Raw genomic sequence first — 23,382 nt, 5'->3', positions numbered from 1 at the left:
AGTTCGCAGCGAGCTTTCTTCTCGGAGACAGATGACCGTATACTGTGTATACTATGACGGTATACTATACGGTCATCTCTATAGCACCGAGATGAAAAAATACGCGTTTTTCGTGGATCATTTTCATAGCCGATTTTGTCAAAATTCATGAATTCAAGAATGAAAACTTAACCTACCTAACCTAGCCTAACAAATAATAATCCAGTATATCACCAATTTCAAAAAATGTTTGTCGCTGGGTTCCGACAAAAACCGTGTTTTATTTAGACATGAATTTTATCTCAGTACTATACGACCAAAGATGTTGGACGGTCTTTAATACACGACCATATATTTCCGATACAAAATTTCACGGTGAAGTGTGATACAGCGAACTACATGCGTACAAATTTCCGGATACGCAAATTTGCACGTATGCAGTTGTCAGTGTCACGGTTCGCTGTGAGATGTTGAATATCGAAAATATATAGCCGTATAGTATTGAAATCAAATTCATGTCTGTCACTTTATAAACATGTCCTAGTAAAAACCATCAGAATACAAGGGAAAGTCAGAAGAATATAAGTAGGTAAGTAAATTAGAAATGCAATTATATCGTATAATTTATATAACATTTTGATAGGTGCATGTAATTATTGTTAAGTCGTATTATCAAATTAATTCGATACCAATCAATATCAAAATGATATTATTATTGAATCAATGCACTCTCACTGCAATGCAACTCGCAATCACTGCAATGCTCCACGAACAACGCGTAATTTTTAATCTATATGGCGTACCGCCATCTCTTTCCGGTATGATTTACTGTGCTTCGGCGAAATGCAATACGTACAATTTACATGTAACTAGGGAATCATAAGATACTGTAAGTCCCAAAGACTACGATAGGCGGGACATGTGGAGAGAATGCCTGAAGTTAGAGCGCCAAGGATCATGACGAAGTGGCTACCCCAACGGAAGAGACCCAGAGGCCGTCCAAGAAGGAGATGGGCTGACGCCGTAGAAGTGGACTGGCTTCATATAGGAAGACCCAGTAACTGGAGAAGTATGGCGAGAGACCGGAGTGAGTGGAGAGCGGTTGTGGAGGAGGCCAAATCCCACCCCGGGATGTAGCGCCGTGGAAGAAGAGGGAATCCAATCCCGAGCCAAAATTCTGATCCCGGGATTTCGGGATTATAATTTGACAATCCCGGGACCCCGGGACTGGTCCTGGGATTGGCATTTTTTCCATCGCTAATATAAAATTTTTATATTTACAAATAACATCGATAAAATCGGTCAAAAATAAATCTAGTATAATTTATATACTAGTATAATAGATACTATTTAAGACATTTATTGTTAATATTGTATACGTTCAATCTTGGAAATACATAAGTTTAATGGAGTAAATAATATTGTAATATAAATAATAATGTGAATTTAATATGAGAATGCTGTTTCTGATAATAAAGACTTAATGAATGGATTAGCGAGATTTAAAATAGTAAAGCAAATTATGGTGTACTTATGGCCTTTCCGCTTCATAAATCTAATTAGTCAGCCAAATATAAAACTGGCGTAAAACGTATGAGATCATGGTGGAATTACTTTGTTAATAGTGCGAAGCATTGTTTTTTCCAATCTTTCTCATTTTTTCTGTTTCACAGTATTTTTTCTGTTATATTTTCGTTTTTATTTTGTTTTCCATAAAAATTGATAAAAAATCAATCCCGAAAGTTTCGCGATTATGTTTATCAATCCCGGGATTCATATGTATCGAAAATAGGTCAGGATCCCGGGATTGGAATCCCTACGTCATGTAACCAATACATAAACAAATTCTATATTGTTTGTTTGTCGTTTTGCGGGTAGCGAGACAATGAAAAATGGTCACTTATAACATCATCAATCAGCATACTTTATCTTGATTTATTATATTGCTACGCGCATAACAATTCATATACAGGATAATTAATGATTTTTTCACATTTCTTTCGATACATTCAAATCCACAATGTAACACCATACGAATTCAATTCATAATATGTAGGTACTCAGTATGGTAAAAAACATAACGTTGAAAACTCCCAACAATATATTAGAAAAATAAAAAAATAATAATGGTTTATATCAAGGGTAGTCAATCTTTTTATACCTACGGCCACTTTTGTATCTCTGTTAGTAGTAAAATTTTCTAACCGCCCACCGGTTCCACAGTAATGGAAGTAACTTTACTTTATAAAATTTATAAAGCAGAGTTACAGCAAGACAAGGCATATAATATTAATTACTAACCAATTACTTAATGTCAGACATTTTGCTTAAACTTAAGTTTAACAGAATAAATCTTTAAAAAACTACTTACTGTAGTTAAATCTATCTTTTTATTTATACTTTTCATACATACAAGTATGAAGTCCTGATGAAATTACATCTATTAATTAAATTATTAATGAGATCCCTAATGCTGATGCTGCGATACTAAATACTGGATATCTGTTTATTTTTCAAATTGTTACCGCCCACTTTGATAATTGGAAAGCCCACTAGTGGGTGGTAGGGACCAGGTTGACTAAACCTGGTTTATATTATTAACAGCTGTCAATATGGCAACGTAACGGTAGTTAAATCAAAATAAAAACAGATGATGGATACTTAAACCCTGACGGCTAAAATTATTAAACATGGAACATGCTTTGTCTACTGATTCTCTGAATGCTGGTTGTCCAAATTCGAAAGAAAATTTATTTGTCAAAGTAACCGAATTCAAAGGATTCAAACAATTTTACTTTTCTAAAAATTATGCAATTATGAAGTAATAATAACAGACGAACAATACGTCGCACGGAATGTAGGCTACTGAACGTAAAACGAAAATAATCGGCGCGCGTAAGTAATCGGGGCGGGGCATGGGCCGCGGGCGGTCTGCGCGTCTATAGTGACTACGTCTATTTTTCGTAACGCTTTTGCGTCGGAGATCATGAGTAAAACATGTTCCGTGTTAAAAATTTCCACTATTTGGATGAGTGCTTTCGCCTTTAAGTTTTCAGTCCGTCTATGATTCATGCGAATTATTTCTTATACATCTAAGCTAGCCACATTTATTATTGACGTTATTGTACTTATGAATACTATTATTTTTAGCATTTATTACTAATTATATACATAAGGTTTTGAGAATGCTAGATTATTTATTATAAAAAAAAATATAATTTTGAAAAACCTCAAAACACACTTAGGACTAACTAAAAAAAAAGACTCAAACTCACGTCTTTCACTATCCGGGTGAGTGCTTTCGCTATTGTGGGTGAACTATTTCTATTTTTAATGTACCTGACTTATTGTCGATTAGCTTCATCCCATTGAAGAATTATACCGGCATGCACCGTAATATCAGCTACCGTGGTCTTCCCAATTCTGGTGACTTGATACTTAATTATGTTGGCATTACTTATTTAAAAAAAACCTTACGCTGATACTTTAATATCGAATAGGTACTCTTACATAACGTATCTGGTATTAGAATGAGTTACCATTGGGTACCTATCTATTATTAGGCTACATATGTATTATGACATATTATGAAAATACCTCACTGTAGAAAAAAAAATTAAAGAAATGCAACGCACAGTGAGACTCGAACCCGCACCCAACGTGATTTACCAATTGAGCCATGCGCGATCCATCTAATTACGACGAAATTAACTAGGAGTTTTTACATCTTGAATTGTTCTCTTAAAAATTGCGTAAATTATTGGAAATCGGTTTTTGTAACTTAAATCAAGGTATCAATTTTATTGTTTTAATTACAAACTGATGTCAGGTTGAAATTCTCCAAATTTTAGTTACAACGTACTTGCACTTGCTAAAATTTTGATTAACTGTTTTTTTATTCAATAAAACAAAATGATTATTACAATGTTTTATATTGCAGTGCATCTATTCTATACACGTGACTGCTATTGGGCACTATCAGTAGCTATCGAGGGTAGTTTTGTATCGAGTATTAGCACTTATTGTAACAATTATAATAAGTGCTGTTATTTAAATTTTAATTATATACATACTATAATTTTTTATATATAATATAATTTTAATTATAAATTATTAGCAAGTGCAAGTAGTTACATCTAAAAAATATTGGAGAAATTCCACGACGTCGGTTAGTAATCAAAGTAATAGTAAATAGTTACCTACTTTGATTTAAGAAACAAAAATCGATTGCCAAAGTAGCTTGATTTGGAAGAGCACTGATGAGTAGGTATTAAAATTGACCAATAGTTAAAATTTGTCGCAATTAGTATGTCACCTCGTAGCATAGTGGTAATGCACGGATCACGGCGTAAACCTGTGAGATACGGGGTTCGATTCCCCGTCGGGTTAGCTTACTCTCTCAGAAAGTGTTTTTCAAAATTATATATGTTCAATAAGAGCTGTATGTTAACAGAACCTCTCTTAGCTGTGTTAAATTTTAGAGCGAGATAGACAGTTTTGACGGCTAACTTATTGTAATTGTTACAATAAGTGCTAATACTTACTAATACTACCCTCAATAGCTACCGATAGCGGCCGACAGCAGTCTTGTGTATAGAATAGTTGCGCAGAAGTAGCTAATATATTATATTATTATCATGAAAATCTATGATGTGATGTTGTGAACGTCTTTAATTAATAAATAAATATATAAATTTATTTCCACTCAACCAGGGGTTGAGTTGATTTCGAACGCAAAAAGCTATTGGCAATCAAACACATAATGTCATTTATCATTCAAATAACTCGCTGCGACTAAACCTCCATGAAAACTTTATCAATTAGGTGCGCGGGTGCGTAATTTCCTTTCGACGACAGGCCATCGGGTCGGCGGAAATCGCCAAGGTGAATTATTGCGACCGATTAAATTCAATATATTTTTACCTGCGGTTTCTGGCGAAGAGCAATCTCAAGCACTGGAAATTGGATTATTTTGAAAATGGGAATAAATCAACGATATGTATTTTTTTTACATTCATTCATCATTCAATGCCGGTCCAGATGTGAAAAGATGACAATAATTATTGTCTCCAGTGTAAAAATCAACATGAATAAAACATAAGTTATGTGTAATATCACTTTTCCCGATACAAATTTCTCTAAACACCGATAGTATCGATTTATTTAAATAGTTAAGTCTATCACAGTAGATCGTACTTCGTAATGAGAGCTTGCAGTTAGAATGGCAATGGATATAGGAAGAAATGTGGAATTTCTCGGACTTTTACTCGGTTAGCACGAAATGCTGCTTATTTAACAATTACAGTCCGATAGTGGTACTTAATGTTATCAAGTCATGTAACCTTAATATGACACACCAAACATATGTATGGTGAAGTTCGCGAACAGATGCTTGTGGCGGATACTGAGAATAATTCGGGGTGGTATAGCTTTGACGGAAACGAGGAGATAAGAGATCGGACCATGCAGTTTCTCGTCACACCGAAGTGCTGTGAATGCACCCGAAAAGACTCAACACAATTTCACCTGGTCTGCTTTTTGTACAAACCAACCGAATCCCGTCGTGGAAGATCGGGCACTTGGGCAGAAAAAAGAATCTGGACATGGAAAAAGATTATGAATTAACTTTATAAAGATTTTTGCACAATATTGTGTTGATAGAAACATTTAATTCAGGTGGTTACTAAGAATTTTCAGTTGATTTAATTTATTTATTTGTTTCTAAACGGCGTTTATACATTAGAACGATGGCCGAGCGGCTTACGCGTCGACTTATAATGTCGTGGGTCTGGAAAATATAGGTACATATTGATTTTCAGTTTGCGTTTGGAGTTAGAGTATAGACCTAATCGGTTGAGCAATTAGTGGCTAACATACATTATTTCTTGTAAAAAAAAACTGTTAATACAAACCTCCACTCTGTGGAGGTCCATAATTATAATCTTATTAGGATCGGACATGGTCAAAAAAACTAATATCCAAAATGTATTTACACTAGATATAATTAGATAGCTAAATGCAGAAATAAGATTTTATCCATAAACATATCAGAATGTAACAGTAAAATTGATATAAAATAGAGAAAATAATAAGTATATAATATTATTAGATAAGCATGTAAAAATAATGGTTTTGAGTAACCGACACAAGTCAGTCACAAATTAGACAGGTTGACTGCTTGCTTGAATGGTATTGAACATGTTGACGGACGATTGACATATTATGTATTGTGGCGTCCATACAATCAAAAAATTATCCACAATAAAATTTTAATGAGGTAGGTATTCCATATTAGCATTCTTGAATATGGGTCGATTATATGGTGTCCTTATGAGGTTTCCTATAAGTTTATTTTAGAACGCGTCCAGAAGAAATTTCTTCGATGTCTTTATTTTAAAACATTTAACTATTTTCCTTTCGATAATTCGTCAGATGATTATTTTCCGACTGCCTTTCTACAAGGCATGCTTACTTTTCACTCTCTTGAATCTCGTCGGTCTCTTCTGCTGTTGAAACACTTTTGCCTGTTATCGCGAGGGATGGTTTCCAATCCTGGTGTCCTAATGAATTTGAATTTCCATGCGCTGTCAATTACCTACGTGGTCGCAACCATGATTTATTCTGGATTGGAACCGTTTCCTCGTGTCAAGCCTATCAGGCACCATTAGCGAGGGGTGCAAGATTAGTAAATACGCTCCCTAAAGACATAGACATTTTCAATGATGTACTTTGCATTTTGTTTTTGAAACTGTATTTTTCTGTATAAAATTGTATGTTTTTCGTTCTCAAAAATTATATTTTTCTGTACTAAATTGTACTTAAGTATGTTTTGATCATTTTTTTTTGTTATTATTATTGTTATTATATATATATTTCTTTTTATATATTCTCTTCTCTCTTGTGAGGGTAATGTTTGACTTATAATGTAAATCTCATGTTGTGTACGTCTTGAATTTAGATTTGTTATGTCCACAATGTTTTGTATTCTTAAATAAATAAATAAATAAATATTATCATTATAAATTGTAGTAGGCGGACATATGGAAAATAAAACGACTCTCTCCTTCTCATATGTATCTGTATCTGTCAGGTCATACAAATTTTAAAAAAATTCAACCAAACTTATTGAAAAATTAACTCTACCTACGTTAGTCGTAATTGAAAATCTGCTTTCATATCTTTACAGCATTGTTTCCTATTCTTTTAACGCCTTTACAGCTGTTCTGTTCTTTACAGCTGTCAATCATTAATGATATTGTAAAATTACTTTATGTAGTTAAAAAATTAACTGTAATTATAACGTAAAAACGGTGTGAGGCTGTATCCTGATACAATACTAATAAAACTATTTTTTGATCATTTTAGTTTGGCCGGAATGTCTCGCAGTGTGACAGTGGCTGTGGCGTACATAATGAGCGTGACGAACCTCAACTGGAAGGAGGCGCTGAAGGTGGTGCGAGCTGGTCGGGCTGTGGCCAACCCCAACCTTGGTTTCCAGAGACAACTTCAAGACTTTGAAACTTACAAGCTTTTTGAGGTAAACAATTAATAATCACAGGGTGTTGAAATAATTTATATGGTAGGCTCTTTGGTGTGGATAGGGGACCCATATGCAGCGTTCTGATATGGATATTTTTATCTTTCAACATTATGTTGAATGTTGAACAAGAAATCGAAATGAATGTTCTCACGTATCGATTTATGTTGAACCGATAATCGTAATCGTGATGGCGTCAAATGAAATAAACCAGTTTGACGTGCAGATGCGAGTTGTTATTACCTTGGTTACGATGTTAAATGGCTAAAAGTAGAAAGGACCCCAACTTCGTTCAATTCAACTTGCAAGTTGATCGATCTTGTTGAAATGTGGTCCTCACTTATCAATTTACGTTCAACTGTTCTTCAACACAGTGTTGAACTACAAAAATCGCCACGTGAAAATGTGGCAATAGCGAAAAATCTTTTATCAAAAATGAATGATCATGTGACCAAAAGTGGTGTATATAATATGGTGTGTAAAAATATCCCAAGTATGACAACAGAATGTATATTTATTAATATATTGTACCTATGTATATTTATAAGGTTTTTCAGTATTTTGTATTTCAATTGAATAGAATCTAATATTTTTAAATCATACGTAGATCTATTCGGCAGGTTTAACCCACGATGGCCGCGCGGCTTAAGCGTCAACCTATAACGTTGTGGGTCCCAGGTTCGAATCATGGGTCTGACAAGTACACATATTGTTTTTCAATTTGTGTATGAGTCAGAGTATGGACCCAGTAGGTTGAGCAAATGGCTGACATCCATTTCTCGTAAAAACAAAATCTGTTAATACAAACCTTTACTCTGTGGAGGCCCATATGATCTTATTAGGATCGGACATGGTCAATAATTTAATAAAGATAGTAATATTCCCATATATCAAATAAATTACTAATTATTTAATATACTTAATTATATTTTAGTCAGTATTGTGTATATTTTTTAATTTTTATGATTAAGTAGATTTTAATGAACGAGGTTGATATAAACTTTCATTAAAAACGAACCCATGTTTTATTTTTATAATATGTACCGTGGTACAATTTTATTTCAATATTACGAAAGCAAAACGCTGTATTTTTTCTGCCCTCGGAGAGATACCTGGATACCTATACCAGAAAGAGTAAACTTTTTGTTTTATTACGTACTTACCTACCCACATTAATGTGTGACTGCTATGCCTATATAGGGCGGACTGGAAAAGCACCTACTTAATGGCGCTTTGGGAGAGGTTGTATATAATATATACAGGTATTTATTTTCTCTCTCGCGGTATAGGTATGTACACTGTATTTATTTTGGTAAATGTAATCCATCACGTTTCCGAAAGAAATTATTCGTACGAAATATAAAAAAAAAATGGCGAGGTAAAATTTAGTTTTGGTAGGGGATTACATTATTTCATTATGATCATGAACATAAACATTGACACACGAGATTTTTTAAACATACACTGCGAACCGTCAAGCATAATGAATTATTATGCTCAAACCGCACAGAAGACAGATCGTTATAATAATATAGTAAACATGAGTCTTTATATACTACTTAGGTATATTTCATACAACTACCGTAATAAGTTAAGGGCGGACGTGCTCAGCGTTGGTCAAAATGGAGCTTTTATTGTATATTCAAAGCATGATCCTGGACATTCCTTAAACGTTCTAGATAATCTTGTTATCATCATCATATCATCAACATGTACCGTTTAAAAAAAATCGGTTAGGTACATGTGTTCAAACACGCGCGTCATTTTACTCCCTACTTCAATAATTATAGTTTGTCAATTTATGGCTACGGCCGTATTTTGTAGCTTAACGACTGGGGAATGCCAAAAGAAATGGCGTATTTAAAAAAAAAACACTACCTTATTCTTAGGTCAATAATTATTATAAAGCAATCGTTATTCATAGGATGTTTATCACACTGAATGGTCAAAGACATAGCTTATAATAAGCAACTTTAGAATTATCTTCAAATGTGTTAATCTTGCCCATTTTTTGAATAATAAAATGCCTAATTCTTGTCAAATTTGGGATCACAGAGATTATCAATATACTTTTTTATCGTAAATATTTCACTATCCTTTTAAAAATGCAATAAAAGCTCCATTTTGACCTACGCTGAGCATGTCTCCCCTTAAACTATATTATAATTATTTTTTGACACTATATCCCAAGGTGGACATTGGTCTCATCTTGTTGGTTGGTCTTCCGCTCTACTTCCAGCGCTCGCAGTCTTTCTGTAGGCCAGCGTTTCCCAAAATGGGTTAAGGATTCTGCGAAAACAAAATTATAAGTTTAATTAAATAGGTACCGTAGTTACGTCTGGTGTACAAGACAATAATCGGGTCATGTCGCTTTGTTTAGTTATAGTTTGCGTGCAATATTGATAAGATTTTGGATAACAATTATTATTATTGTTCAGAACCTGCAAATTACATCGACTGTATATTATTATCCCCCCATTTACGGCAACAGAGAAAGACTTAGTTATGAAATAAACAGTGGTCGTTTTTCATTAAACATACTATGAGCCAGGTCTTTTTGTATGCCAGAGTTTCCCAGGTGAGATCCGTGAGGTAAATTTAAGGGTTCCAAGAAAGATTTTTTTTTTAAAACTAAGACATTTGGGGGACGAGACAATATTTTGGGCCATGTCGCTTTCACTGCATTTTCTCGATCATGTCCGATCCTAATAGGATCATATGGGCCTCCACAGAGTAGAGGTTTGTATTAACAGATTTGGTTTTTTTACGAGAAATTTATGTCAGCCACTTGCTCAACCTATTAGGTCCATACCCTGACTCAGACACGCATTGAAAACAATATGTGTATTTGCCAGACCCAGGATTCGAACCTGGGACCCACGGCGTGATAGTCCAACGCTTAAGCCGCGCGGCCGCCGTGGGATATCACCCGTTCACTGCATAGTTCGTGTATAATAGTCTCTGGATTCTGGCTACATAAAATTTTTCCTCATACAGATAAAGATTGACTTAAGTATATTTAATTAACTATTTCTTTTATTCAACGAGTAATTCACAAGATTTAAGAATGTACCATTCTAATTATTGAACATACATAATTTTGAAAAACACTTCTGAGAAAATATATTATAACCAATGAAAAAAATCTTTTTAAAAAAGTAAGACACCCATTCCTGCCGGGTTAAAAATTAATAACGTCCTCGCAGACGGGACCAATTAATATTATTTTGTAACTTTTGGGAATACGTCATAAAGCACACGTTTTTAATCTGAATGTAATGCTGTGTTTTGATTTCAGGAAAGGAGGCGGTTGAAGGAGCGGTACCCATCGTTGGCGCTTGTCGGAAGTGATGAGCGCGAATGCCTGGTCTCTTTGGCGAGTTACCAGGCCATGCTTTCCTCGAGAGACATCTGCGAGGGTCACTGTTCTATGGGACAGACTTGTCCTACAGGTACATATATCTACTAATAGGGCCAGTGTTATTTTTACCCAATCGATTCTCCCGTACCTAACATATCATTTTTTCGAAGATATAATATTTTGTCACCTCGCTTCTAACATCTAAGGGAAAATTACTTTTTTAAATAATGAACCTAACCTTAGTTTTGGTTTTTAATCACTAGACATTGTCATACTAGAAGAATCTAGCGATATGATACAAAACATGAAATTTAATACAATTTACCGACCATTTATATTTTGAATTGTTTTAATTAATCAATACGTAGGTAGCTAAAAACATTAAAAACAGCTTCAATATCAAAACCGAAACTAGATTCGATATAAATAAAAAAACAAATTTCAAGTACCTATTTAGCACACATTTTTTTGATGTTTTTTTAATTGATAGGTATAGGTACTTAATAATTGAACTAACGTTTACGTAGTAGCGCTTCATTATAATAGTTTTGACGTTTTTTAAAGCTATTTCTACGATATTTGAGTTATTTATGTTGACAGCCGTTTCGGGCAATGAATACATCTTCGAAACGGTCGATTATAATTTATATGCATCACAACCATGGTATAAAATACATTAAAACTATGAATTATTCAAAATATTTCGTTGTGACCTTCAGTAGAACTTATTAAACTACACTTTAATGATAAACATGACCATAAAATTATATGTGATAATAAGATGTGACACTTCAAAGAAACGCGTATTTTACAACGTTTTTCTTAGCTCGTATTCTTATTTGTCCGGTACAAATCTTGCAATCGATTTTTATCTAACTGCCCGACCAGCTAGACATTTGAAACTTTTAGAATATATCAGAACACGATGCCAATGCGTTTTTTTAATACTTTTAGCCATCTTTAAGTAGAATTGAATTCATTTTCAGTTAATTCTGTTTTGTATGAAAAGTTATTTCGACACCATTATTGGTTGCTAAGGGTCTGGGGTCCTAGCAACTAAATTATTAATATATACGTGCGTTACTATGGAAATCAATGACATGTCAAAATGACATTTCATTATTATTTCTATCAAGTACAATTTTTTTTGATCGTTAAAGCTAGTCAAGTCAAGTTTATATGATTCAAAAAAAAATATAAAAAGTTCTTTTTATCTTGTAATTATTATATAAGTATATTTTAAAAATTGTACCTATGTTTATTTTTGACTTGGATTTTTTTTTCTTTTGTATGTTTTCAGATAAGTACAGTAAAAACAAAACAATGATTCGGTTGGTCGATGGTATGCGTACGGATGTTTAGTCCTACTAGTGCTACTAATTACCTGGGAGTCGGTGTGTCTGTAAGCTGACAATACGGTATAAGTATTCGTACGCATACAATCCACGAACCGAATCATTGTTTCGTTTTTACTATATGTATTGATCAATTAAAACATTTTAAAATGACAATTTTCAGTTCATTCTATTAAATTGCGTGCCCTGTCTTTCGCCAAAGATGCGCCAAAATTTAAAGTTCATCTTGGATCTTGTGACTTGTAAAGGAGTTTCTCAGTTAGCTCATTCAGGTATATAATAATATTGTTATTAATTTATATCGAATACAGGGGTTTGCCGTAACAACTCGAGCAAGCGGCTTCTTCGCCGCGCGAGCACCAGAACGACGCCCCCGGCGTCTCCTCGCGGCGGCAGGGTTACCAGAGCCGGCAGCGGAGGCGGCGGCATGTCGGGGATGGACGTCGGCGGGATCAACATTCCATCTTCTGGGATGACTCGGAGCGATTCTACTGTGTCATCGATGTCCTCGTACAGACCGAGGTCTTCGCCTGCTGGATTGTATTCTTATACAGGTAGGAAAAGAGCAAATTCCATCTGTAACTTTTTGAGGTTACATGTAAGTTGTACGTATGCAGCTCATCGTGAGACACTTATTCGTGCGCCGCAGTACGTGAAACATGAGTTCGGATAACATTTTATCAAACGACGAGTTCTTCGTTGAACATTTCACCGAGGAATACATTTGTAGGTACGTATCTTACAAAATGCGGCGATAGTTTGCAATAATAGTACTGTTCCAATTAGATTAACCCTAACCTAACCTAATAAAGACATCTCATAAAATTCGCCACATGATGTAGCATACGTACTGTCCAGTGTTGCCATATTTTGAAAGTGGAATTATAGTACAGTGCCTTCAAAATTATAGTATTTCGGCAAAAATTATAGTGCGCGTTGAGTGACCAATAATTTTCTGCATCATTTTCAAAAAAATAAACGTAAGGTTAACGTCTTGTTTTTTTAGACAAAATATTCATTATGGGTAATTAACGTCTCGTTTTTTTTGACAAAATTCAAATGTTAAGTCAGTGGTTTCCAAACTTTATGTTACTACGCCTACCTTTTAAAAAAATCTAATCTAGGCGCCTCCCGCCCTTATTTCATTAAATAATACAGACACTTTTTTAAATAGTCAACAATGTACCTACTTACGAATACAAAAATGAAAAGAAAAAAAATAAGGTTTTATTACTTATATTACATAAATTTTTGACGAATGTGCTTGTTTATTAACACAATCAATTTCAATACTAGTCAATCCAAATTCATCTTCGTTCATTGACAAATGGAATCTATCATAGACCCCACATCCTGCGGCGGAACCTCTGGGTCAGGATTTTTCAACTATACATTTAAAACATTTGCCTCAAATTTCAACATTATGATTAATTTGACCCTTTTATTTAATTTTTTACGAGATAGCCATTGCGCTTCACAGTAGTATTGAGGGATTATAAAATTAGTCTCCATATTTGCAGAAAGGTTTGCAAACAACCTTTTTATAGGACTGTTTTTTTGTGTAGTTTATAGCTAGTGGCCGTTTTATAAACTATGCATTTGCAAACTGCAAACCTGTGGCTACATTAATTGTGTTAACTTTTCGCGCCTCCCTTTGCAACACTCCGCGCCTCCCGGTTTGGAAGTCGCTGTGTTAAGTAATTAACGTTACCTTTTTTTAGACATGGGGATTATTTTTTTTGCTTCTTACGGATTATTTTGGCGTTGTTTTTCTTCTATTGGCAACTTTTTTTCCGATTTCTCAAAATTATAGTATTTTGGGCGTACTATACCTGTTTTATATTGTACATAGTACGCAGACGAAAATTATAGTACAAATACTATAATTATAGTACGGTTGGCAACACTGGTACTGTCATTTCCCTCCATTTTGGAATGTGAATAACATGCTGTCACTTTTATTTTGTTGTCCGGTTTTTCGTCTGGGTTTTTGGAACTGGAGGTGAACAAATAACACACCGGAATTGTTTTGGAAGCGGCAAGGTATATTTAAGTTAATATTATATAATAGTTACATTTTTAATAATTTATTTTACGGAGGAGAGAAATTCGCGCATTTACTGTTTGGCTGTTTCAACATTCTGCGCGCCATCTTGTGTTTTCGCTTTTCAACGAGAGCCGTTGTCGAAAGACGGCGACGTTGCAATATTTCAACGGTCATAATCTACGGCATTGCCGGCTCGGCTCTATTATTATTATTTATTTTCGTAATCAGCGCTTTACTATTTGTTGGATTTGATACCGATTCAGGCCTCTCCAAATACACAGAGACATCCCCAAATGGGGACCATACGGGGGTGCCACAGTACAAATGTATTCCACGGTGAAATGTTCAACGAAGAACTCGTCATTTGATTAAATGTTACACAAACTCATGTTTCACGTACTGCGGCGCACGAATAAGTGTCCTGCGGAGAGAACTGTTTACGTACAAATTTCCGGATATGACTTTTTGAATGAATCAAAATTTCAAAATTAAAGTTGGTAAGCAGTAGGTACAGAGGTGATTAGAAATACTGTCATCAGTTTGTGTACTCAAGTCTCGGCATGCTACTACCCATACTCAGTACGTGTGGCCCAATAAACTTGTTCCAAGAAACTTGTTCGAAGTTCGAACGCATGCGATGAGATCAACGCCGCGACACGCTAGAGTCTGTCTTCTATAATATATATATATATATATATATACATATATACATTTCCCCCCGCTTCAGCATTCAGCACTGCATCCCTTCTCGTTCCCTCCCATTGAAAACTTGCAATAGTCGAACGCGATGGCACAATGCTCTCCGTCCGCGAACGACGTGACGTGAACGCCAGCTTATAGAATACAGACTCTAGTTGGTACTGTTGGTAGACTTTCAATACTATTGACATTGAATGCGCGCAAGTGAGATAGCATAATACACGTGTGTGTCGAACCGTGATTATACTCAACTGTCATTGGCGTCATTTTTCTCCCCAGTTGTAAAGTTGATATAGTGAAGGACAGAAATGGTGACAAGTTCGTTTTATAGTAATATTATGGAGTCAGTTTTAGTTGCAGATGAGTATGAGACTGATAAGTATTTACGCGTCTATCTGGTTTCGTCACGTCGAGTTTCTCGATTTTTTAGTGTTATAATTGGAACTTATCAACTGAATTCAAATTTTAAGTGTGATTGTGTAAATGGATAATAATTGTATATTGTGTAAAAATGGCTTCTAAAAAACACTGACACAGCTTTGCACGCCAAACGCTCTATATAATATCCCAAATACTAGTAAGTATTTTGGAACAAGTTTCGATACTAAGTATTTTTTTATACTGGTAGTAAGTATACTTATTCTTCAAAATCGACCAGTTTTACCACCTCCAGTCACATACAATTATGTTTCGTCGGAGATAGGCAGGTCATGCGTTCCATATGGGCGACACATTATAAAGGACGGCGAATGAATGAACGGATACAAATATGACAACTTTTGAGAATAATAGCGGTTTCCCAAAAAGTAGACGATGCTGTCACTTCATTAGAAAATATCGACATCTTAGTTTATAAAATAGTCGATGTAGGTATAATAAAAATTGACAATATAACTAAGTACTATCGTATTGTAATGGCGGTTAGCCTTCAAACCCATCAGCGCCATAGATCGCTGCGTTTCTAAAATCACCACTGTTTGAGAGTAGGTTTTATGAAAATGCTCTAATAGTGTGTAAGTATGTAAATTTTAAGATGTATTGTATCTGTGTAAGATAGTAGAAAATAAATAATAAAATAGGTATCTAACGAATTTGTAGACAATTTTAAACTGAAAATGAAAGGGATGGTATACTAAGTCATTAAGGGCGGCACTTTGCCTAGGGATGTTACTGGGTACATAGTAATTAGATTTTTATTGGCCGCATTTATATACTTACACACTTATGTTTTACAATATATTTTACGCATAATTATCCAAACCAATTTTTTTTTTTTTGACAATGTCCGATCCTAATAGGATCATATGGGCCTCCACAGTGTATAGGTTTGTGTTAACAGATTTTTATTTTTTACGAGAAATGGATGTCAGCCACTTGCTCAACCTATTAGTCCACACTCGGACTGACACACAAATTGAAAAACAATATGTGTACTTGCCAGACCCAGGATTCGAACCTGAGACCCACGGCGTGATAGTCCAACGCTTAAGCCGCGCGGCCACTGTGGGTGTTTTTACCAATTATTTTACAAAAAAATCAATAAAATCATATTGATTCTTCGACATAAGGTTGATTTAAATGTTTTACAATTAGGTTCCTGGAGAGACCGTGATTTATAATGATAAATTAATAAATAAGTAATGTGCATCAGAATTACAAAAGGCGTTCTTTTACACTAATGGCTCAAATAGATTCTATGACGATCGGTCATATAAATGCCGAAAAACCCGTTTCTTATGTTGGCGTCCTGTGTCACAGGGTGTCACAGAGTGTAAATACGATGTCATAGCTGTCATGCAAAATGTATGTAATGTTGGAATGGCATAGATATGATCATAGACACTAAATCGCTCTTAGCATATATGTGCCCGATCGTCATATAGTCTATTTGAACCTTAAGTACTGTACTAGGTAGTAACAGTAAATTTGTTGTCTATGGCTATGGGTTCAAATGAAATCATTTATTCCAGGATCCGCTCCGCCGTCGCGGTCGTGTTCGCGAGCTGACGTCCGGCTGGCCGCGGAGTCCGTGGGGTCGGCCGTAGCGATCGGCGGCAGCGCGTGGGCGAGACACCGCGCGGCTTCTGCCCCCTCCACCCCCCTGCCGAGCCCCCCCGTCACCCCGCACCACTGGCCGAGAAGGTACTGCCTCAACATGCCCCCCGATTGACGCCTCATTGCTATGCCATGATTGCAACTGCTCTGCATCCATCCGTCTGATACGTATGTACGATGAGCCGGTAGACGGCTCGTTGATGGAATATATACCTACATATCGGTGTTGGCACAATACTTCAAACTGTTCACCAATCATAAAAATATACTTCACTGTTATTTAATGTAAATATGTAAATTACATAAGTTAATCTTATTGTTCTTCAACGACTGATTTCATGACATAAACCTCTATGAGGTGAGACATGGTTTTTCTAATGTTGGCACACATGGAAGCAAAATGTTTCAATAGTGTTGTTCTCTTCTTTCTGCCTAGCCATCTCTTTTGCATCTAAATTAATTTACGAATTTGAGTACAAATCTATGAACGTAATGCAGAGATTTTATTGTTAAGTTATGAACTAAATCACCCTTAATCACATATTCAGTAACTAGAGTCAATAGTATGATGCTCAACTAAGTTAGACGTTTAATATACTCGATCCAAATTATATATCTGGAATATACATGCTGTCCCGCTTTAACATTTCCCTCACGCAATGGCCAATAGAATTTAGTGCAGTTTGTACCATGTACATAGTATTTAATATCTATATATTTGTCTATACGATATAACATTTTACAAACGTCGGTGACATTTTAATTTTAACAGTTTATATTATTTTTTGATTTGTAGTGTTCTTGAACTGTATTCTGATAACATCAATTATAAAATTGATGAACAGTGTTGTGTATTCATAATTAAACTATGTGATTGACTGATTTATGGACGCTATATAATTATTATGTCACTGATACGTAAATACAATGTTATATGCATCAAAAGACAGGGACAGCATGTCCGATTTAGCTATATATGACTTCTTACGGTGTATAGGCTATAGTTTATGGTTGGATGATACAAATAATTTGGCCTTCTTGCGATTGAGCCACTAAATCAAAGTGGTTTTTGACTAAATATTTAGGTAAGTATACAGAATGCCATCTCTGACAGTAAGTTAGTTCCAAACAAGTCAATGAGTACATCAAGGATGGTATTATTCTGTAAAGCTGATTGCAATTGGTTGTTTTTAAATCGAATGAGTAAATAGCCAATACTATTGTTTGTTAGAGAATGATTAGTTTCTTTTAGAGGTTTAGACCAAATGAAGTGTCATTGAGTTTAGTTTAGAGATGTTTTTTGCGCATGTGAAAATAAAAAAAAAAGCATAAATCTGTATTATAAATTAATAATGTGTAATATATATGGTGAAATGAAATAGTAAATTACTTAATTAAATCATTAGATTTTTTAGTTTTTAATTATTGAAGAAACTATTTTAAAAGAATAGAAGAAAAAGGTACTTACTTATTAAGAGGATCAATGCATCCTTATTTGTTCATTTATTATTCACATAATGAGGCACTTTTCATGGAAGAATATGAAAGATGTTCGCCATTTGCAAAACATGTCTATTTCCAAAAATCAAACAGTCCACAGCATATTGTTAAACTCTAAAAAAAATATGTAGGTACATATTTTACCTAGGTATATTATGTAAATATAATTTCAAAAAAACCTGTTAAAATTACACAAAAAAAAATAATGCATAAATCATATTATCAAACAAAATAAATAACGTTGATATGTCCAATTTTATTTTGCTTATGCTTATTGCAAATTAGGGTTGATCGGTTAAGAAAAATAGACAATTTTATTGTTCTGAAAAAGGAAATTGATGTTATAACCAATTATGCTTCAAACACAACAATAACGTTTGCCACGAATGTTGAATTTCAAATAAAACATTTACTGGTATGTAGAAATAGACTCCTACACTATTTCTCTGTCCATCTATCCGGCAAAAGTGAAGACAGCAATATATATTTTGAATTAATTTAATATCTTTTCAAAAATCAAAGCCAGCTGAAAAAAAAATTGTCTAGCTATTTGTAATATTTATCACATTACTCTATAATTTTTGTTTTATTTAGTTAAGCTATCGTTTTGTCCAATTGTTGCTAACTTCATACTTGTGCCAAATGTTTGCTTGTTTTGCGTGGCAATTTTTACAATTTTCATAGCAACCTCCACCAATATGTCGTCTGTTTTCTCATTTTAGTGTTGCATGGATAATCCCGTCTGTTCAATGGCAGGACACATAACGCTTGACATCTTTACTGATTCACTCACTCATTTTCGTGTAAGACAACATGTATACATCGCACCGTTAGTGTAAAACCAAGGCATCTGCAAATTTTTCAATGTCAAGATTAAATGTAAAACAACTGCAAAAGTCGTGAACTTGATAATGTAAAAGTGAAGTAACTGAAAGAACATGCAATATAATGTGGATAGATATAAACCAAATATTATGGTTTTTTTTAGAAACTCTATTTCTCCTAATAAAACGATATCCAAAATATGTCTTTTGCAGATGCCTTGGTTTTACACTCACGGTGCGACATCATTCATAATCTATCCATATATGTCTTTTTAAATATCATTTCTGTCAGTGTTTAGTTTAGTAAGATAAGTTTGCATGTATTCATCTTTTTAAGCAATTTGACGCTAACTTGATGGTAATTATTCATATATTTTAAAAATATATATGTAATGTGGACAGTGGCGCACCCAGGATTTAATATTGGGGGGGGGGCTAGAAGGAGAATGTAAATAAGTCCCATAGGATCTTTTTCTTCTTCACAGCCTAATTTCTCGTTTATCGGTCTTTTGTTGATTGCACTCGGTGTACTTACACCATGGTCCCCACATCCTGAAACAGGCCCTCAGGCTAGGATATTTGGTGGGCCCTTTACCTACCTCTAAGATTAAAGGCAGTGTGAAACACTACATTAAGGTTCTTCAAATTGTGTTTCAATTCAAATTAAGGGTACTTTATTGGCGATTTTTAATGCATCTACTTTAATAATGGAGCTGTCGAGTATCGACACATAATAATTAAAAAATATATTGCACAATTATATAATAGCGACTTTTTTTACTATAAAAGCTAATTTATGATGTGTGTTTATCTCACTTATCTGGTCAACCAGACACGCCGGCCCCCCCACGGCCGGGCCTTCAGGCTAGAGCTCTGTCAGCCCTCCCCAGCCATGACCTACGCCACTCCGGAATTCGGGTGGACACCGAGAATTTTTTGACAGTTCCATTAGGGATTGTGTTTCTAAAAAAACCTGACATTAGTATTTCGAAATTTTTGTGTTAGAAATTAAAATCTAAGAAATTTTTCTAAAAAGGGTGCTGGAGAATTATTACAAATCATTTTTTTGCCGTGTCTTTATTTGTCTAAGCCCAAAGGTATAGTTTATTGGCTTTCAATTTCAATGTTTAAAATCATTCTGATAATTTTCATTTTTGGGGGGTGCCAGGGCTCTTTGGCCCCCCCCTGGGTGCGCCACTGAATGTGGATACTAAGTGAATAAAACACATGTTGTAGGTATATAAATAATTTTCGCATGTGGTATTCACCAAGTGATACATAAAAATTAAATAAGTAACAATCAAAGATGTTGAAAAAATAGATGGAGCCTATATGTATTAAATTGAACCAAAAAAAAAAAGACCACTGATTAAGTTAACTTCACTTTGCAGGTTCATTTACAGAGAACTTCAAAATACTGCTATGAGATTTATTTACCAATTTTCAAGGCATATGAAAAGACAATCCGTCATGGGGGCTCACATTTGTAGGATAAAAAATCTATCTCTTTTTCATCTTTTTCCTCGTGTCTGACATCGTGTGGTGCCTCCAAGAATCCCTGTCACCTTAAAATCTATATCTTTTAATAAACTATTAATATAAATTATGATGACATAATTAAATTGAACTTTAGAAGCAGTAAAATATTGATCAAAATGCTTGTCATTGTAAATAAAAATAAATGTGGTGGATGAAAATAATGAATAATTTTGACGATATTATTATTTTTCCAGGACGAGTGTGCAGAGGCGGGCATAGCCTGCGTCCCGGGGAGCGGTGTTCCCCGGCGATCTTTACCCGCATATTTCAGCGTTTTGTCGATGGCATTTCGCCAAACACACGCCGACAACCGCCCCGACTCATCTGTACTGAATCGATATGCCAACGTCTACTGAATAATTGTGTCAATGTCTATTGAATGATTTTGTCAATATTTACTGAACGACTATGACAATATGTATTGAATGATTGTGGCAATATCCGATAAATAATATTATGACAATATCAGCTAATAAATGATTACGTCAATATCTATTGAATGATTGTGATAATATCTGATGAAAAGTTATGTTATAAAAAAACAATGCCACTGATTCCTGGAGTCGCAACAGCTATATCATAAAATGAATCACCTAAAATTAAGAGGTATTTATTCATTGTCAATCTTGTTGAAAGTGATATTTCATTATTTTGTCTTGACCATGAAAACCTACATTCTTTTGTCGGTATTTGACATAGATAATACGAAAGATGTATGAAAGTATTAATATAATATATACAACACAATACGTCGTTGAGCCGTTAAAATCTCCAATGTGACAATTTTGGCAAAACGGTGTTTTTACATTTTTAGCTTGTTAATATTAGGTATAATCCACAATGTTCTATAATATGACACCAAAATTAAAATATAATTAATTATTGAAACATCCAATGCAACATCTCTCAATTTTGCGTAGTTATCCAGATCTGAGCTATTACAAACGCTCGATGACGACCCTCCCGTTACGTGTTATTTAAATAAATCAAGTTATTCAGAGACTTACAGAAACAATGAAAGTTTTTTTAATTTCTGCTGCAAAATTTCAATTTTGTCACATAAGAGGTTTTATCAGATCGATGATGAATACTTTCTCAGTCACAATGGGGTATCTTTATAAGTAATAATATGTTAAAGAATTGTTCCCAGAGTACTTAATTGGAAACCATAATTTCATAGTTAATTATATTCCAAGAAATTAACAATCTATGGCAGATACTAAAGACATTATTCAGTGATTGAGCGGGTATTTTTGTTCAAGCACATTATACACAATTACTTCTTTGAAGTTTTCTACAATATTATTGTAAAAATATTATTATAGCACATATTAGTCTAATGACTGAGTTATTCGCATCTTATATGCAGTGTAGTATATCATAGCTTTAGGAGGCATCATTTTTTATTAGTTTAACAAATCTTTGATGAGATAATGATCTAAATGAAACTAGACAAATAAAAAATTTTAATATAGAAGATACACTAAAGACATACCTAAAGGGGCTACATTTAAATTGTACATATCGTCACCGTTCAGGCAAAAGTCACCAACCCTGAAAATGGCAGTTTTGAGTTGAGTATGTCACCCGAAGCGTAAAATTATGTTCTTTAAGATGCAAAACTCACCACGGTACATTAGTTAGTAAAATTTTGCTTAAATCCGAACTATTTGTTTTTCACTAAATGACTTTCGATAAAATCTTAACAAGCAAAAGTCATTATAGGTGAATAGACATTATTGACTATATAAAAAAAAAATCCTTTGTTATAAATATACAAGCAAAAGTCACTATACTATGAATGGTGAGTTTTATTGATCCTTCTTTTGGCTAACATTGTTCAGATTATTAACAAGCAAAAGTCACCAAACCATAATTGAGCTACCTTGCCTCCTTCAAAACCTTCCAGATGTTTTAATTAGCATCAAAAAGTAAAATTACCTTAAAGAAATTATTAAGAAGACATGAGAAAATAATTGAATGTAGATAAAACCTTAAAATCATTAAAATCTGATTTTTCCTGCATTTTCAAACTTTCAAATTGCGATATCTCAAAACTATGTTTTTAGGGTTGGTGACTTTTGCCTGAACGGTGACGATATTACATTTCACTGTAGCACAGTTCGCCGTGAGCTTTCTTATCGGAAAGAGATGACCGTATACCATACGGTCATTTCTGATTTTGGCAAAATTTATGAATTCAAGAATGAAAACCTAACCTAACCTAACAAATAATCCAGTATATCGGATATTTTCAAAATTTGTTTGCCGCTGGCTTCCTGTAAACCGACAAGGATCGTGTTTTATTTAGATATGAATTTTATCTCAGTACTATACGACCCAAAGAGGTTGGATGGTCCTTAATATAAGTACGACCATACATTTCACGGTGAAGTGTGATACGGCGAACTGCATACGTACAAATTTTCGGACACGACCTAAAGGATATATTTATTATTTAATCATTTTAATATGTATATAACTTC

General features: G+C 34.3%; 1 protein-coding gene across 3 annotated transcripts in view; it reads left to right on the top strand.

Annotated features, from left to right (window-relative positions):
- The window catches only part of LOC147063556 (dual specificity protein phosphatase 22-B), a 188,020-nt gene extending 165,375 nt beyond the window's left edge, over nucleotides 1-22,645 (top strand). Inside the window, exons 4-8 of one of the 3 annotated variants that reach the window (XR_015072089.1) lie at nucleotides 7,345-7,516; nucleotides 10,815-10,968; nucleotides 12,544-12,786; nucleotides 16,949-17,201; nucleotides 21,091-22,643. Coding sequence is in view for 2 of the 3 variants with exons in the window: in XM_085959585.1 (XP_085815711.1) it covers nucleotides 7,345-7,516; nucleotides 10,815-10,968; nucleotides 12,544-12,786; nucleotides 16,949-17,148 (769 nt within the window). In the remaining variant the exon portion in view is untranslated. Of the gene's footprint in view, nucleotides 1-7,344; nucleotides 7,517-10,814; nucleotides 10,969-12,543; nucleotides 12,787-16,948; nucleotides 18,728-21,090 lie in introns of those variants that run through there. The other 2 variants (XM_085959586.1, XM_085959585.1) reach the window with 2 other exon arrangements.
- Nucleotides 22,646-23,382: the final 737 nt, after the last annotated feature.

Source organism: Rhyacophila brunnea, unplaced genomic scaffold (assembly GCF_057557595.1).
Source record: "Rhyacophila brunnea isolate RB1 unplaced genomic scaffold, BYU_Rbru_1.0 scaffold_9, whole genome shotgun sequence".
NCBI lineage: Eukaryota > Metazoa > Arthropoda > Insecta > Trichoptera > Rhyacophilidae > Rhyacophila > Rhyacophila brunnea.
Note: the sequence above shows the minus strand (reverse complement) of the source record. Positions and strands in the feature narration are given on the sequence as shown.